The 18,633-nt window shown below is 45.0% G+C and overlaps 1 protein-coding gene across 1 annotated transcript in view; it reads left to right on the top strand.

Moving 5' to 3' along the window:
• LOC147666024 (methylthioribulose-1-phosphate dehydratase-like) overlaps positions 1-18,633 on the top strand; it is a 266,831-nt gene that overhangs the window by 30,657 nt on the left and 217,541 nt on the right. Inside the window, exon 10 of the mRNA XM_086949317.1 lies at positions 11,949-12,049. Coding sequence (XP_086805443.1) covers positions 11,949-12,049 — 101 coding nt within the window. The remainder of the gene's footprint in view (positions 1-11,948; positions 12,050-18,633) is intronic.

An 18,633-nucleotide genomic window follows, 5' to 3' on the forward strand; every position in this document is an offset into this window, starting at 1 on the left:
AGCTTACTTGATTGGTTGTGGGCACCTTGTGACGGAAAGGCTCGTCTTTTGTCACTGTAACGAGGAAGAAATAAGAGCAGGTTTAAGGCAGAACAGCAAAGTTTTGTGATGTGTGTATGGATTTGTAATTGCTCTATTTTGGTCTGTGTGGAAATGGAATATACAAGAAGGGAAGGGAGGAAAAGGAACAAGCTCTCGGCATTGCGAGGCCGAGGGGGGCGGGGAGCGGCTTCTTTTGAAGTCTGATGGGTGGGGATGGGGGAGTGGATTCCTTTGACATCTGATGCCGAGGCACAGACAAATTGTGTGCAATGTGGCTTGGCGATTTGCACGCGCCTGGCTCACTTGAACTGTACCTAATCCGCAGTTTTGGTACACTTTTGAAAGCGTTAATATAATCTTGCCAAACAAGCATTGCTAAAGCAATGCCTGAGGCGCGACCTAATAAGTGAAAGTGAAATACATCTGCATCTAATAGTTTTGCAACATACTTTTTCTTTGGGAACGCAGTCGTAGAAGAAGATATGCTTACCATTGCTTGTCAAGCACTAGGCCTCACCTCTCTCGGCACCAGCTCAAGTTTTGAAGAGACCCCGCTCTGTGGGTAAATCATAATCCAACAACAACAGTTTATGAAAAAAACATCTATGTATGGTTGTAGATATATTGTAGGCCTTCAAACCATTCATTGTTATTTAAAAAGACGGGCATACTGTTTAAACTTCATAGCTACAGTCCAGGCATACCTCTGGTCTAGCAAATGATCACAGAATATCAAAAAGGTGCTTGTGTTCAAATTAACTCTGTATATGAAATTATGCTAAGTTGTCTTATTAAGAAATTGTCACTATGTTCTGTTGCAAGTTTGGAAAAGACGAACATCCTATCCCTGAGCCAATAGTCCCAGTAGTGACCTTAGCCTGCTTAGACCAGAACAGACCAGTCTGGAGTTCTCTAAAAACCACTTGTTAGACTCCAACATTTAAGCATTCATTGCTGAGATTGCAGCATACGATGAGAAGTATTCTTAGCGTGTGAAGAAGATACCAGATGCGATTATTTAAAAACCGGTACAATTACCGACCTTCAGTTTAGAGTCTAGTTAGAAAGGTATCACATTACGATATACTGCCCTATTCGTACGTCCTACTGTACATGGGGTACTATACAGGCAAGGCAGAATTTATACTAATAGCATCTACGTTTCTATCTATACTAGGTTAGCTCTCACTCCCATTAAGGACCCGTAAAGAGGCACCACTCCCACATACCGGCTATTGCGTAAATTTATACGTTCAAAAGCACAAAGTGAAGTTTCTACCTGTACATCGGTACCGCCAGGTAGAAACTTCACTGGAGTGGAGGTACCTGACTCCTGGGCGAGCGATCTTTATATTTGTAAGAATCAGGTATTGCAAATTAACCCACATAGGGCGCAGTTAAATAGATGTCATGTTAAGAACTACAAGACAGCGGAGATACCGCCGGGAAATTTAGTTCAATGTCAAAAAGTTAATCTCTGCACGATTCTCACAAAATAAACTGAGTATATAGTCTATTCTCATTTGTTACTAATACAGTGACTTCCCGTGTTTCTGCTTCGTTTTCACCTACACTCGTATGAACAGCAATTATCTCTTGATGTGGTTAATTTTTAATCTCGCAATATCAATATGGGCTGTTCGAAGTTTTTTGGCATGTTAACATCGGAAGGGGGACAGTAAAACGTCACATCCTTTCCTTTTTATAGTGTTTATCACGGAAACATGGGCCAAGGATTCTTCTGACCCTGTCTGGTCAGACTTGATAGACAGGGTCGAGTGGGAGGGGGGATAGCGACCCTTCACAAAGACCACTTGCAATGCCATATTGTACCCATACCCGACTTCCCGGACAGCTTTCAAGCACTTTACTTTACAATAAAGGAAGCGCAATGCCCCTTTTTTAATAGGATTTTAGTATATCGACCACCTGGCTCGAGAATTCGTTTTACGCATAACCTTCTCCAGGCCCTGGAACCTTATTTTCGCCAACAAAATTTCTCCATCCTAGGTGATTTTAATTATCACTTAGAACGACATGATCTATCTGACACATCATGTCTCATCGAGGCTCTGGAATCATGTGGACTCACGCAACAAGTTAGCGGAGCCACTCACCGAGCAGGCCATACTTTGGATGGCATTTTCTCTAATGACTCTCGGTTGACCATCAAGGATCCGATGCATCTATCTTGGTCTGATCATCTTGCGGTTCCTTTTCTTCTGGAACACCATAGGGTGGACTCTTGCAAAAGAGGGAATCACGTAATGGAAAGTGCCAGAAATTTCAGGAACCTCAGCAGTGATTCCTTCGCGCCCTGGGATGCAAGCCTCTCTATCACTGGCTTGGACAGCGTACAGACCGCAGTCGGCCTTTTCGAACAAGTTACTACTGAGGCCTTGAATAAACTGGCCCCAGTACAGTTCCGCCGCCGAGCCAGAAAGAGACCATCTGCCCCCTGGTTCTCTGACTCCCTCAGACTTCTCAGGCAAGAAGTGAGGAGAAAGGAGAGGCTCTGGCATGCCAGCTGGGACCTTGAGAATAAGGAAGCCCATAAACTCCTTGTTAGGAAATATAAAGCTGAGATTGCGCAGGCCAAACAAGATTACTTTGTAACCCTGACTACCTCGCTTTCCTCGCCGAAGGAGCTCTTCAAAACCGTCGACTCCTTAGTCAACCTGCAAGCCCCTGATCCTGTCACTCCTTCGCAAGACTTATGTGATAGGATTGCCTCTTTTTCCACACCAAAATACAGGATATCCACTTGGCTCTCGAGGAACAAAGAGTTTGTATCAGTGCGCCCATCGCTCAGGTTGAGATGAATATGACCATTACAGACATCTCCCCACTGTGCATCTTGGACTCTTTTCCTCCGCTGGCCTTACAAGATCTGGAGACCCTGCTTAATAAGATCAAATCTGGCTCTCCCCTGGATACCTGCCCACTGAAAATCATCAAGCAGTGTAGGTAGACCCTCCTACCACCGCTGCTAGAAATAATGAATCCAGCCATTAGAGATGGCATTTTCCCTATGGAGTGGAAGAAGGCGGTAGTGAAACCCCTGTTAAAAAAGGCCTCCCTTTACCCGGAGGTCCTAAAAAACTTTCGCTCTATCTCGTTGCTTCCTGCCCCAGCGAAGATGCTTGAGGCACACCTTAACAAGCATCTCGCTGGTTTTGTGGAAAGCTCGGGATGTCTGGACTCCTCCCAGCATGGATTCAGGAGGGAACACAGCACCGAGTCAGCCCTCACCATCGTGCTTGATAAGATCCGCACGACAGTGGATGGGGGCCAGACCACCCTCCTGGTCCTGCTAGATCTAACTGCGGCTTTCGATACCCTCTCCCCCTCAGTACTTACATCTCGCCTGAGGGAGGTGGGGGTGAGGAACGCAGCTCTGGATCTTTTGACTTCTTTCCTTATTGGGAGGGAACAAAGAGTCAAGTTGGGGGAGTTTCTATCTCCATCCCGACCAGTGCTGTGTGGGGTCCCTCAAGGGTCGGCGCTTAGCCCGACCCTTTTCAACATCTATGTGACCCCACTAGCCAGGTTAATAAGATCTTTCGGGATGGTGGTAGTCTCTTATGCAGATGACACCCAAATACTCGTCTCTCTCCCCCATTCAGATGTGCTTACCGCCTCCAAGTTTAGATCTTGTATGGAGGCGGTTGGTCATTGGATGATTCAGAACTCTCTTAAACTGAATGGGGAAAAGACTGAGGTGTTGGTGTTCGGGGGGAAAGAAAACATCTGGTCAGCCAATTGGTGGCCTGACTCACTAGGAATATGTCCCTCCCCCACAACATCTGCTAAGAATCTCGGGGTGATGATAGATCCTGCCCTTGATATGGGCAGTCAGGTGAGTAGAACTGTCTCCACCTGCTGGGGCTTGATTCACACTCTGCGAAGGATCAGGAAATATCTTTCCTTGCAGGCTAGAAAGCAAATAGCTGTTGCACTCATTGGCTCTCGTTTGGCCTACTGTAATGCGCTGTATGCTGGGCTAAATCGTAGCCATCTGCAGCGCTTGCAGGTAGTCCAAAACGCCATAGCCAGATTTGTCCTGGATATTCCCAGACGCTCCTCAGCCACTGCGGCCAGGAAAACGCTACATTGGCTACCGGTAGAACTCCGAATCCGGTTCAAAGTCTTATGCATGACCTACAGAGCCATCGCTAAAAATAGCGACACGGGTATTGGGTCTATTATCTCCCATTACACCCCTGGTAGGAATTTGCGTTCCTCCGGGAAGTTGCTTTTGACAGCCCCCCCGCGTACGAAGAGCTAAATGGGGTGGCAGGGCTTTCTCCACGCTAGCCCCTAAATGGTGGAATGATCTTCCTCTTGACCTGAGATCCCTTCCGTCTTTACAGAATTTCCGTACTGCCCTAAAAACTCGCCTCTTCCGACAAGCCTATATGTAAGGACGTCTGTTTCAATTTTGATCGCATTGTTAGGCGCCTTGATACCTGCGGGTTACTGTTTATGCGCATTATAAATTTTTATCATATCATATCATTCCGTGACTACACACTATACTTGGCTGACAGCGAATGTCAATAGTAATATTAATGGACTACACGCTCGCCTTCTTGCTGCCAAGAAGGGTAGTGCTGTCTCGTGTTGTGTATATCATATTCACATTGTGTAAGTGTATTGAGTTTCCCTTCTTATTTAACTGAATGTCCAATTTACACCAGATCCCTATAGGTACACTGACCATGTGTCATCCGGCTACGTTTAAAACTATTGATCATCTTTTGATTTTGTTTTATATTCGGTGCATTGATATTCAGTAATACATTATCAGCTTGCACCGATGTGTCTATCATGGCAAATGTGTAAGGTACTCTTCTTATATTGATGTATTATGTGTAGATCATATCAGGGGGTAGTGTTGTATTCCACATGTCTATACTTTAATCTGATTTTTATTGGCTATACATCTCATAGCAGTGAACAGTTTACTGGTATTCAAAAAAGTGTCTAATTGTAAAGGATTTCTCAAGTATTTCCCAATATCTATTTACATCATACGGAACTTAGTCTGAGATTGAAGATACTAGTTGTCCTGCATGTTATTTATTCATATGTCTGGGCAGGTGTCAAGCCATAGCCCAACCTTCCGATGTCTTTCGATACCACAGAGTGCTGTTGTATTTGTCAAGAACAGTATATGCAGAGTCACTTCTGTAGGTGTCTTCATCTCTAAGAGAGTATCTTAATCTCTTAGAGACTACCACTTCATCTCTTAGAGAGTGACATCCAGGGTATCGCATCATTTAAACCGGTAATATCACTCGATAGTCTGAAGACCCATCGTTGTACTCGTTGGATAGACACAGGCAACCAGGAGGAGCTGTGCGGCGTGGGGAGCGACCCGAGGTCAGGTCACTCAATACAGTTACACAATGTGAATATGATATACACAACACAAGACTGCACTACCCCTCTCTGAAGCAAGAAGGCGACTGTGTAGTCCTTTAAGATTTCTATCAACATACGTCGTCAGCCAAGTAGACTGTGTAGACACGGAAAGGATGTGAAAGACGTTTTACTGTCCCCCTTCCGATGTAAACAACATGCCAAAAAACTTCAAACAGCCCATATTGATATTACAAGGTTAAAAATGAAAAATTAACCACATCGAGAGATAATTGCTGTTCATACGACTGTAGTTTTAAACGTAGCTGAAACATGGGAGGTCACTGCATTAGTAACAAATTAGAATGGACTATATACTCAGTTTATTTTGCGAGAATCGTGCATAGATTAACTTTTTGACATTGAACTACATTTCCCGGCGGTATCTCCGCGGTCTTGTAGTTCTCAACATGACGTCATTTACTTGCGCCCTATGCGCGTTAATTTGCAACACCTAGATTCTTCCAAATATAAAGGTCGCCCACCCAGGAGTCGGGTACCTCCACTCCAGTGAAGTTTCTACTTGGAGGTACCGACGGACAGATGAGGGTTTTGGTCCCTTTGACCGTACAAATTTACGCGATAGCCGGTATGTGGGGGTGGTGCCTCTTTACGTGTCTGCAATGGGAGTGAGAGCGACCCTAGTATAGATAGCAACCTAGATGCTATTAGTATGAATTCTGCCTTGCCGGTATAGTACCCCATGTGCAGTAGGACGTAAGAATGGAGCAGGCTATGGTAATGTGATCCCTAACTAACTAGACGCTAACCTGAAGGTCGGTAATTGTACCGGTCTTTCAATTATCGCGTCTGATATCTTATATATACACTAAGAGTATTTTTCATGGTATGCTGCAAAGGTTGGAGTCTAACAAGTTGTTTTTAGAGAACTCTAGACTGATCTGTTCTGGTCTAATAAGACTAAGGTCACTACTGGGACTATTGGCTCAGGGATGGGATGTTCCTCTTTTCCAAACTTGCGGCAGAACATAGTGACAATCTCTTATTAAGACTAGTTCAAATAGCATGATTTCATATACAGAGTTAATTTGAACACAAGCTCCTTTTTTAGGTCTCGGCTAGTAATGTGCTGAAAGCACGTTCTCGCCAGAGAACTATAGTCGGTGTCTCAGCAGTCTGAGAATGCCGAAGTGAGACTAGACCTGGCCGCGCGTAGCATTTCCCCATAGGATAACGTTGTGCGCATGGCCAGGTCTTGTCTCCACAGTATTGCATGGCAGACCGGATCGCGTCGCGCGCCTCTCTGGAATGCAGGGGGAGTCTGCAGAGGGGCGCGCGGCGCTGTTCACGAGTCGCGCGGCGCTCATAAACAAGCTGGCTGCCTCTTCTCTCACCCGCCCTCCCACCTTCAGCCTCTCCCTCTTCAGTTGTTAACTCCTCCTTGTTTTCGTAGCTTTGAAGACACGCCCTCATGGTATCACGTTAACCCCTCTCTGCCAGTGCAGTGTTTTCTGAATTTCACATTTTGCGTGATCCAGAAATGCTCCCAATAATCTGCTTGCAATATGAAATTATTCACAACAGCACTTAATGCTAATTTCACAACCAGCCAATATTTCTATTTTAGGACATTGCAAAACATATATCCCTGGATAACTAACAAACCCACCTGCCAAGTACTTACACGAAGCGTCCGTCTCCTCGGTCTCGCCAAACTGCTAGGGGCCGCCTGTCCTCTATTTTGTTTCTTTGAAAAGTGTGGCCTTGGCTCATTTCTTTGGTTTTGAAAAGAGGAGAATATTTCTGGGGCATAATATACAAGTGGTAGCTCTTTTAAATTGGATACAGAAGTGAGTGCTACAAGTTTGTTTTAAGTTTAGGTCGCAAGGGTCCTACTAAAGCTTTCTCAACAGAAATCAACATAGCATTTTGTGGTGGAGTACTTGGTCTAAGGCATAGAGCTGTTGTAAGTCTTACACCGACAAGTTAGATGTTTTTAGCCTCAAAAAGTAAACATTGTACCTCTTAGTGGAAGATATTCAGTGCCCCGCAATCTAGAAAATTCCTTTTCCATCTCAAAGCCTGAGCAGATAGCTGCTTGCGATAATTTGAAGTTGTGATATTTTATATGCACCCTCAAAATTCACACAGCTTTGAATTGACGTATTCAAGGTAGTTGAGCAGAGATTTGTTTATTATTGTGAATAACCAGCAATGGTCAGTCTCGTCATTAAGCCGTAGAACAGTGGTTAAGAACTGTATGAGGCTGTTGGAAGAGTAGCAGTCAGTGCTTTTACTAACATTACCAGCAAGTTGGTTCAAGGTGATTGAACATTACAAATTAACTGGCTGATAATTAGTATGCTTGTAATTGGCTAGTGTGTTTTCTTTGGGCATAGAAGCCTGCTCTCAGTGACATACACCTTGTTTTTGGATTTTGTTATGGACTGTCCATGTGCTATATATTTAGAGATCTGCAATACCATTTTTTGCAATCAAAGTTCGGTAAAATTTACTTTGTTTAGCAGTTATTTGTTTTATGTTTTCTGAACAGGAACACTTAGTGAGATCATGTGAACAAATCTTGTCATGGTTCAGCATTCTGTCTGCTTGTTGGCAAACTTTGTGGGTTTGTGCATCCCCAGATTCATACACAGCAGCTCGTGTAGCCTCTTTAAATGAGTTCGCAAACAAAGTGCCAAAGTAGGAAGTTAGTACACTAAAAGTGGACAAATCTTCATGTAAATGTGCTATCGTCCTGTGCAAACTCACTGTCTTTTTAAATAAAATGTTTTAACTTTTTTTTAGATACCTCTTCCTCTACCAACTAGTGTTTAAATACCAGTTTTAGTAAGAGCCCTCAAATGCTAAAAACCTAGGCATTATTGATAATTTTGTATGCTGATTGAGGGTTTTGCTTTATTGAGGCCCTTTTATCCTCAAAGCAGGCTGGGCGCTGGTGATGGACTACTTTGCGGACTTAGTTGGTGAGGGTACAGGAACCTCATAAGGACCATGTCCTCCAATGTCAAATCTCGGTGTAGTTTTGCTTTCCCCCCTCATGATAGCTGGTTTGCAGAGGTAGTTAACATTCTTAAAAGCTAGGCTTTGGTCAGGGTTATTTAATTTCTTGAGATTTGCAGTAGTGATGACCCAGCCTTGCTAATGCCAAACCTTAATGTAATTTGTGTACTTTGAGGCATCGGGCAGAGTAACGGAACATAACCCATTGTAAGATTCAGACACTAAAAACACCTGTTTTAATGTTTGCTGTCCTTAACCAGGTTTTATCACTTGAGGAATTAGATGTTACAGAGGGACCATTTATGGAAGAATAGAGTGGGAATATATTTTAATGACATAATTACAAGAGTAGGAGAGAGAAGTAGGGTGGGCAGGACACCTCCAATGAGTGCCCCTTGTAGGGTGTCCTAGTATTCCAGATTCCTAATAACAGAGTGTAGTCGCCATCAGATTGTGTACCTGATAGCACCTGCATGGATCTAGAGATATATTACAGCCTACATCAGGAGGTTCCATAAGGATGTTTTTCTCAATGTCTCTGCTTATACGTGGGCCAAGCCTGAAAAATCTTTCTTCTCCTGGATTTAGTCTGTCACTAATCATTCTCGCTTCACAAGTCAAAGAGCTTGTACCTGTGTGCTATCTTTTTATGTGATGAGTAGATAATTCATGTTGAAGCTCATTGACTCATTTCAGCCTTGTGAATGTAACAAGAGTTATTGTGGGTTAGTTTGCAGGATCAGAGTATCACTGCGTAGTCAAAATTGTTAATAGATCAGTAACCCTTTGCGAACAAGTGGCCTAGAGGAGGCTGTAAAGCAGGACACTTTTAATACCCACATAAAAATGGGTGAATATCCAACCTTTTAGGTACATGCTTTGATCTGGATCTATGGCCTGGGTAGAACTCTTCCAATCTCACAAGGGACCCACTTAGTTGTAGTTCTTGATTGTGTGTGAGGATTTTAGGTTATTTTATCCATTAAACTTTGTTTAATTTAAATATTATAGTTACAGAAAAAGCTTGATGACTTGTTTTCACCAACACTTGAACATCTTTGATAGATGTGAAGCTATTATTATAAATTCATAACTCATAAGAAAGAAATTGGATAATAATGTTTCGATTGTATCCCCAACATTTTTTCCACTCGTAAATCTTTGATAGGTGCCACAACAAATGAACATTCATTCTGTTGTTTAGTTTTTATTCACTTGTAATTGCCTTTGGGCATAGTTGCATAATAAGTCAGATGATTTCTAATTTAACAAAAGTAAAACGATTTCCTTCTTTGTATTCCTGGGCAAAGCAAAATAGTATGACTTTCTTCATATGAAGCAATAGTTTTGCCATCTATCAAGCTAATTGTTGAATCCCATGTGGCTGTCCCAAAGAGATGGTAGAAGCTATTTTCTCAGACGAAAATGTTACTTTGTCCTCCGTATATCCAGCTTTATTTTTTCGCAAACTATTTGTTATATTTTCCCTCCTTTGTCATGCTTGCTAAGCCATGATGGAAATTTGAAGTAAAGCTTGGTCGGCAGTGTGAAAGAACGGACTGAGTAGGGAGGATGCGGCACCTGGTGGGGCCTTCAATAAGTAACTAGTAGCGTACCTACTAGATTAAGCCTACATCTTGTTTATCTAAGAGCACTGTCTCCTGACCTCTATCTCCTAAGAGTGTCTTCAGTTGTAACTCTGGTGACAAAGGTGTGTGCAGTATGCATGCCTTGTACTTTTGATTCGGTGCCATGGAAAGTGTGCATTCGTAAATGTACCTGGTCCTGCCAGAGGGTAAGTGCAGTATCTGGTCCTACGAATGAGTACAGTAGATTTTCTGACATTAGTAAATGTCCCTGGTCCTGCAAGGGTTTAAAGCTGAGGGTGAGTGCAATGTATGTACCTGGTCCTGTGCTTGAATGCAGTGGACAGGGAAAGATTATTAAAATACGGGTGCAAGCACATGTCAGCGGTCCTGCAAGGATTTGCAGTAGAGGCTGAGTGGAGCATGCTGAGGTGTTACACTGCTCTTTAGTGTGGTGGAGGTGTGTTGAATCTAGTGTTTTGTTGTATGGAGGCTGGGTGGCTTTGCACAAGTGTGTTTTCAGAATTGTGTGGATGGGTTTGCATGCCCTATTGTGTATCTTCACTGGACGGCTGGGTTGGCAGTAAAAGAAAATGGGCTGGTGAGATAGGATGCTGCCCCTGGTGGAGCATTCAATAAATGACGTATAGCCTACATTCTATAATAAACTTACAACTTGTTCATATACCTGAGTTGGCTACTCAACTCCTGTCTATCAAGAGAATATCTTCATTTGCAACACTGTTTAGTTAATGTTTTGATTTCTTTCCACATACACTAGAACGGCATTAACCTTTGTTCTAATCATAATTTCCCCTGAGTTTCAGTATGTATGTGATCAGAATGTTCTTGTGCTTACTGATGCTGCATGTGCAACAAATCTGTATAAAATATTCCTGAAACAAAATTTGTCAACTAAGCTTATTTTCAGATTTATATAGCTCAAGGTCACAGAAGGTACGGTGGGTTCTGTTATCTCGCCTCAATCAGGCAAAGCACATCCACCAATTTGTACAGCACATTGTAGCTACTCCTGCTACAATGTATACCACTGCTAATTAGAACTGAGCTTTCCATATACCAATCAGTCGATCAGCTTTTGTAGAGAATAGCACTGTCACCCCTGGGGTATCTGGGAGCTGTAGTACGAGGTCTCCAAAAAGGCAGGTCTTGGGTAAACGGTAGGAGGAGAGAAGAAACGAGCAGAAAAGACAAAAAACAGAGGCTGGAAAAATGAGCGAGCAGAAAAGGTAAAAGAGAGGGCAGGAAAACAAGCAGAAAAGAGAAAACGGCTGAAAATCGAGCAGAACAGGCAACAGAGCACAAGAGGACAAAACAGGGCAGAAAAACGAGCAGCAAAGTCAAACGGCAAAAAAATGAGCAGAAGAGGGCAATACATCACGAGGGCAGCAAAACAAGCAGAGAAGGTAAAACATAGGACAGAAAAACTAACAGAAAGGGAAAACTGAGCAGAAGAGGTCAGAACAGAGGACTGAAAAACGAGCAGGAAAGGCAAAACTGGGTCAGCAAAACGAGCAGAAAGGCAAAACTGAGAAAAAAACGAGCAGAGGAGGCACAAACGCTGGGAAGCAGGTAGACAGGCAGCAGAGGGCAGCGGATTGCGGGTTAGCTGTAAAATTAGTGCTGTCGCAGGGGAGCTGGTACGAGGACTTGCCAGTTTGAGTGAACGTGGAATCATTTTAAGTGTCGAGTGATCACCGAGTGCAAACAAGAGTTGAACGGTCTCAACGCAAGACATGCAAGTGAGGGATGATTTTCAACTTTAGGAACAAAGATGTGGAATGAGCACAAAATCTAAGTGGAAGAGTGTGGAATGATTCCACAATCAAAGCTACAACATTTTGAGTGCTCTTGCTACTTAAGTGCATAATTTTTACTTTTCTTTTAAAGGACAAGACGCACCCAAGAAACCTGATCCCAGAGCTCTGTAGGCAGTTCTACCACCTGGGCTGGGTAACCGGGACTGGAGGAGGAATCAGCATCAAACTCGGGTATGTAACCAAATGAGCGTCGCTTTCCCCAGTTTGTATAATTTACTGGTTAGTGTGTTGCAGCCAGAAGCCACTAACTAGAGTGTGTTGAAAATAAAAACGACATTTTATCAAGGGAGAATGTGAGTTCTGTGTACTTCTGCCTCAATTGTCAATGTGTTCTTTAAAGACTAGAGAGGTGAGCTTCACATGTTTTGTACAGACTCGTTTGCCAAGTCTAGGTTGCTTTAGTGTCTACCATACATTTACTATGGAAGTTACTTCAGACTGGTGCTTCCACCAACCACACAGAACTTCCCATCGTACCTGGGTTTCTTATCCTGAGAGGTTGGAGAGGCTTTTGATTTTCTGTTCTTTAAATACAAATCATTTGTAAACCAGAAATAATAAAGCAGTATTGCTGTAAAAATCTGTGGTCTTCACTTCAGGTATAGAGTAATTGTTGAATTTAAAATACTACATGATGGCGGCTAAAACGCAATCATTTCAGCATCTTTCCATGTGGTCTTGTCAACCGTTAGCACCAGCAGGATCGTTCTTCAAGAGCGAGCTTCATTCAGCTGAATTGCATGGAAGCTCCTGGAGCTCATGTAAATGCCTGAACAAAAACTAAGCACTGTCAGTTGTACCTTCATTCTGCAATGGAAATTTCCTTTAGCTGTCCAGTTCTCAGTCATGACAAACAGGTGTGAATTAATTATACAAGTAACAACTGCTTTCTGGTGCACTGATAACATTTGTTAAACAGTGCCTTCTCCTGTAGCTGCAGCTTTGAGACATAGTTGCAAATGTCAGAACAAGAACATCATATCTCACTTCCTAATCGTCTCATGCCATCCGGAGCTGAGCTCTGCAAAAAGCCCTTAATAATTAGTCTCTGCAGCTCAGGCGTGCATAAGTGCTGTAGTAATGCATGCTCGTGAAACAAGCAAGATGGAGTAGTGTTCGTTTTTAGGTCGAAGCCTGCATTGCAGGGCATGCCCTGCTGCAGGCAAAGAGATAGTGTGAGCAGGGGATTTCAGTATGGCGTGAAGCCACGCCCCTTTTTTCCATTGGCAGGCCTCTCGAAACGGAGGCCTGCCATTGGAAAAAGCTCCTGTTCAGCAGATTTTTCTGCTCTGGATACCGCCTCTCGAGGACTCCATGACCTGCCTTACGGTAGCACGATAATATTTTTAGAAATATTGCCTTGGCAACCATGAGGCAGGTCAGGGAGTCCTGGAGGGGCGGGATTCAGTATCCTGTTTCCGCCCATTGCCCATAAATAATGACTATTAGCTGCAGCTCAAGCCATACTTGTTGCATCTGCTTTCACTTTGAAGCGCGATGCAAAAACCAACATGCTGCTAGACTTTGGCAATTGCAGCCTGTGTTTATTTTTTGAATTGCGCCGTGCTGCCATTGTCAAAGCCCCTGTCCCAGCTCTGCATGTCCTGCTTGTTTTCTATTGGAAATGCCTAATAAAAGCATTTGAATAAAAAAAAGTGTCATCTGGATAGAAACGTACTGTTTTTGTTTCTGAAGAGACTCTGAGGTAAAGTTGAAATAATCGAGGTTACTCGAGTTAGTCGGCTGTTTTTCTTTTTTCACAGTATTAAAAGGGGTAATGCTTGATACTGGCTAAAATAAGTGTTGTCATGGGAAGTGCGGACTTCCGTGACGTGCTCGAGAAGTGCCGTGGAGAGGGCGGTGGACCCCTGCAGCTCCCCTAGTGAGGAAAGAAGCGCTCCTCAAACATCCCTTGCTGCGAGGTGACAGTGCACCAAGAGCCCGGGCCACCCTACGGCAGCTCGTCCCGCCCCCATTTGTATCTCATTTGAATTTCTGATTAACTCAGCTGAGGCCTCGAACACCGCTCAGCAAAGTAGAGCCCACCCAAGGGACATCAGAGGGGCTTGCGAAGAGGGAGTGTTGTACACATCCATAGGCTCGCTATGGCCTCAGAAGTGAGGGTCCGGGCTGAGGGACTGGAGGGCAAGTTTCTTAGTGTTGAAATGTGAGGGCAGAAAGGAATCGGTCTCTGAGAGGCGTCTGTAACAAGGAAGGAGCCAGCCCAGCCTGGGGCTGCCCTGCCCTCAGAAGTGAGGGTCGGGCTGAGGGTCTGGAGGGCATGCCTTGTAGCGCTTGAAATGTGAGGGCTGAGAGGAATCCGTCTCGGAGAGGGGTCTGTAATATAAGTGAGGGTCCGCACCGAGGGTGTGGGATAGCCATCCTCATGGGGTTTACAATGTGAGGGCAGAAAGAGGCCAGTGTGTGAGAGCAAGGGACCTGTGAAAGAGAAGATACGAAACCACGCCAGGTGGGGGTTGGAGTACCCTCAGAAGTAAGGGTGCCTAGTGCTCACGAAAGAGAAACAGTAGTATGTGCAGACACCGGACACCTGAGAGAACAGAAGACCGTGAAAGGAAAAGTGCAAACTTCCAGCAGCATGAGGTGGGTACTGCCCTCAGGAGGGAGGGTCCTGGGAAGCAGAAGACAGTAGAATGCAGTGACAGAAAGGGGGCAGCCTCTAGGAGGGCTCTGTGGAAGGACAGTGACCACCCCTCCCGTGCAGACCAGATCCAGCCTCCGAGAATGGTCTGTGAACGGAGAGTGTCACACTTTCACCACCCTCACGATTAGCACTGCCCTGGGAAGTGAGGGTTGCGGGCAGCTAGATGGCGCCACTTCATTGCCAGCCTGAATATTGGCACTGCCCTCGGAAGTGAGGGTTGCGATCAGCTGGAGGGCGTCACGTCATTACCAGCCTGAATGTTGGCACTGCCCTCGGAAGCGAGGGTTGTGGGCAGCTGGAGGGCACCACGTCATTACCAGCCTGTATGTTGGCACCGCCCAAGACATCGCCTGCTTGGATCTTGTGTCCAGGGTTGTCACATTTAGGCAGGGGGTCAGTGGCGTTGCTAAGGGGGCTCGGATGGGCGTACCGCCCCTGGTGGCACTTTTTTTTTGGGGTGGGGGGGCGGCTGTGGTGCGTGGCTCGAGACGCAGAGGCTGCGGCGGAGCAGATTAGGATCCAGCACACCCTGGCAGCGGTCGAGGAGTTGAAGGGTGGTCCTGGATGAAGCCAATTGTCACTGTGACACAGTGTTCTCACGCTGTTTAGGACCTTTCACATTAGGTCCCAACAGGCCCCTTAACTTATATATTTTTTTAAAAATGCAGCAGAACCCAAACCGGGAGAGTTGGTGGTGGGGGCTCCATCGCACTCAGTCCCAAACCAAAGTATGGCGGTCGGGTCCCTATTGTAAGTTGTTTTTTTTTTGTGCATATTTCTATAGCGCGAACTCGACCCAAAGGTATTGGAGCACTTTACATGAGCACCGTATTTACATTACACATTCAGGCACGGGGAGATTAAGTGATTTGCCCAGAATCACAGGCTGTGGACGCGACCCTGAGGCTCCAACGCTGGTTTCCAGCACCAAAGTCTCCCCAATCTATAGGTTAGCTGTTTTCTTTGAGCTGCCTATAAAAAGGTAGCCGTCCGAAATTAATCCGAAGTGACTGATGCGGTAATCTTTTCATGACATGATGGTCAGAGGTGCAAATATCCCAGGGGGCCTACTGAGCTTTTCATCCTTCTGAGATCGACAACATTGGTAAAAAGAAACGTACGTTTTCACTTCCGCCATACCATTTGGAATGAACTTGCGCTGTACAAATACTCCTGAAATGTTATATTGTTAAACTCAAGGATCACTGTGAACTGCTGACAGACAGCCACTGCTCTGTCCCCTCTCAGAGGCTGGCACCAGGCTGTGACATCAACAGGGATTGGCAGCTCTGCCTGTGCTAGATCCTTGGCAGCGGTAGCAGCAGGGAGGAGGGGGCAGGCCCGGTACCTTGCCAGAGATCGAGGAGCCCTGGTGAGATTTGGTGTTGCCTCCATGGTCTGCCAGTTGCCTCCATTTCTCCAGCCGGTTATCTGTTGGTGATTTTATGTACTGCTCCAAATATGCAAGGCGCAGGAATCTTTATTTGTATGTGATGCATGCACTGTGCCACATAGCTTTGCGTTGGCATGCACATTTTTCTTTGTATCTGCTGTGCCAGCTAGTTTTGCGTTAGCATACACACATTACCTAGTAAACAGTACAGACACATACATTCCAAAACAGAAAAGAGCTCCAGCTACAAGACCTCAAACTTACAAGGCGGACTGATTCAAGGGCTGTCTTAACGCGGTAACCGTTATTGCCGATGGCGTTGTTTGCTCTTTTATATTACCTCAATTGTCTTCTAACCTAGGCAACTGATTGTCCGGGGAGAAAATGGCATTAGCTAGCGGAAGCTGCCCTTTGCTTATTTTTTTGTGACAGAATAGGAGCTTTCGTGAGAACGGGTTATTTTCAGATGCTTGCTATGGTGTCTATGATCCAGCAGCCAGGAGAAAGAGTATGTGCAGGCCTATGAGGACATGTTGGAGTAGGGCTACAAAGGTACGAGCACAACCAGGGTGGAGAGGGGGGGCGTCACAGAGGGCCCTGTGGGACTATAGAAAATCATTACAGGCAAATGATATCATCACGTGTGTGTGTGTGTATATATGAAATGCCTAACAGTGTTAGCAAGCCCCACTTTACTTCTGAATGCATGCTTCTTTCTGATTAACACTGCATTGTATTAGACCCCATAGCACCTTAGCAACACCCCTATATTGATACATGTATTTGTCTTTTCACAGTGTTTTTATGATTTCTTTGTACAGCGCTAAGACGGCGACTTGACTGCATCCATGCTATCCAAAACAAATCTCAATTTTACAAAAATACTTTTTTTTAAGCATAAGGCAGTTTATTTGTAATGGAGGTACCAAATTTAACCATCGCCATGTGGGTGACCTTAGCCCAATTCTAGCTGTTTATAATATACACTCACAACTTAAATTCCCACAATGCAACTGCGATTAGCTTTAAAAGTCGATTTGCTTAAGGTGTCACCCGCACCTCTTGGCAAACAATCTTGCCGAGACAAAGTGTGCGAGGCTACTCGTGTGGGATGTGTCCTCGGGGGCTCGTAAGGCACATTCCCCACTTTAGTAAATTACTATTATAAATTACAATGCCTTTTAATGTTTAAAAACGCATTGCCATTTACAATACCAATAGCTCCAAAACTGGTTTGTCACTAGGTCCCTCCTATGGGTGGGACCAGAAAGGGGGTGGTTACACCACCTTTCCTTTGTGCAGGTTCGCGCCAGAGCTGGGGCTGGAGTGCCCCAGCAACTGGTTTGAACTGGGGTATGCATGGAGCACCTAAAGTGCTCCAGGCAGTGTCTGATTCTATTCAGCCATCCCAGTTCCAATACACATCCTCCTGTCTGGGGTGGTGCTCGCACCTCCCCAAGCAGGAAACCTATTGTCCAAACCTCCGTGACTGGAAGGACTCCCAGCAGCAGGAGGTCAGACTTGTGTCTGTGGCAGCAGCGTCCATTTTGTGATACTGGGCTACTGATTAACTTTAACCGGGATAGTCAGAACTAACATGTCTTCTCCCTCTAGAAGGGTGGAATGCTACCCCCGTCGCCAGAGGGGGTAGTATTCCAAAGTGTATGACACCTTACACAACATGTTTTGATAAAACCAAACCAAAGTTAGCATTAACCGCGAGGATTATAATGCACTTAAGAGTATATGGTATGGCAGTATCATAGAATAGCTATAAGGACATGGTTCCGAAAGCTGCAGACAGGCTCAGCTCATGCTAGAGCACCATCTCACACATTACCAAGCACTCTGCCTTCAGGATTGTTAAGGCCTGCCATAGGAGTGACTTATAGGTTACTATGTGTCTATGTGTAAGTAGGTATAGAAATACTACACCTAAGCAAGGGGTGATTACACGACATTGCCCCAGCTGAGTGATCAGCCAGTTGTGTCTATTTGAGTGGCCAGCCTTGGGTGGCACAATACATGCTGCAGCCCCTGGTAGGCCTTGGTTACACCTATGCTCGGAGTACCTAGGGTACACTTTTACAGGGGCTGACAAGGTGACCCAATTCCCATTTGTGTATGTACCTAGAGTACATGGCTTGAATTTAGAGAGTGCATCTGGGCTGTGGGTCTGATTTGCAGGCCCACAGCCACATCTAAGTCGAAAACCAGTAAAGCAAAGAGTGGGGGTGACCATAGGAAGCAGACCCTACTCTTCTACATATACCTATGTTCGAGGCATATGGGCTGCAGATGGTACATTATGAATAGATCGCCATCTGGTGTTGGGCTCGGATGATTGCACTTGTTTTTCTCTTGGAGAGTCTTTTGTAGACTGGTGACTCCTCCTTTGGTTGCTAGTGCGCATGGGCATCGGCTCCATCCTTAGATTGTTTTTTTCCGCCATCGGGTTCGGATGAGGATTGAAGCGTTCCAGATCGACTTCGAGAAGAAGTGATATTTCGGCGCGTATTCCCTTTCCACTTCGACGGTATTGTTATCGAACTCGATTTAATTTCCATTCCGAAGCGTTTCGATTCCAACATTAAACATTTTCTTCCACGTCGACGACCGAGAGGCCTTTTCTCGACGTAGTCCAGCCCGGAGTCCATGGAAAGGACTCCATTTAAGAAATGCCCAACGTGTGGTGCT

This window comes from Lissotriton vulgaris, unplaced genomic scaffold (assembly GCF_964263255.1).
Source record: "Lissotriton vulgaris unplaced genomic scaffold, aLisVul1.2 SCAFFOLD_1221, whole genome shotgun sequence".
In the NCBI taxonomy this organism is placed as follows: Eukaryota; Metazoa; Chordata; class Amphibia; order Caudata; family Salamandridae; genus Lissotriton; species Lissotriton vulgaris.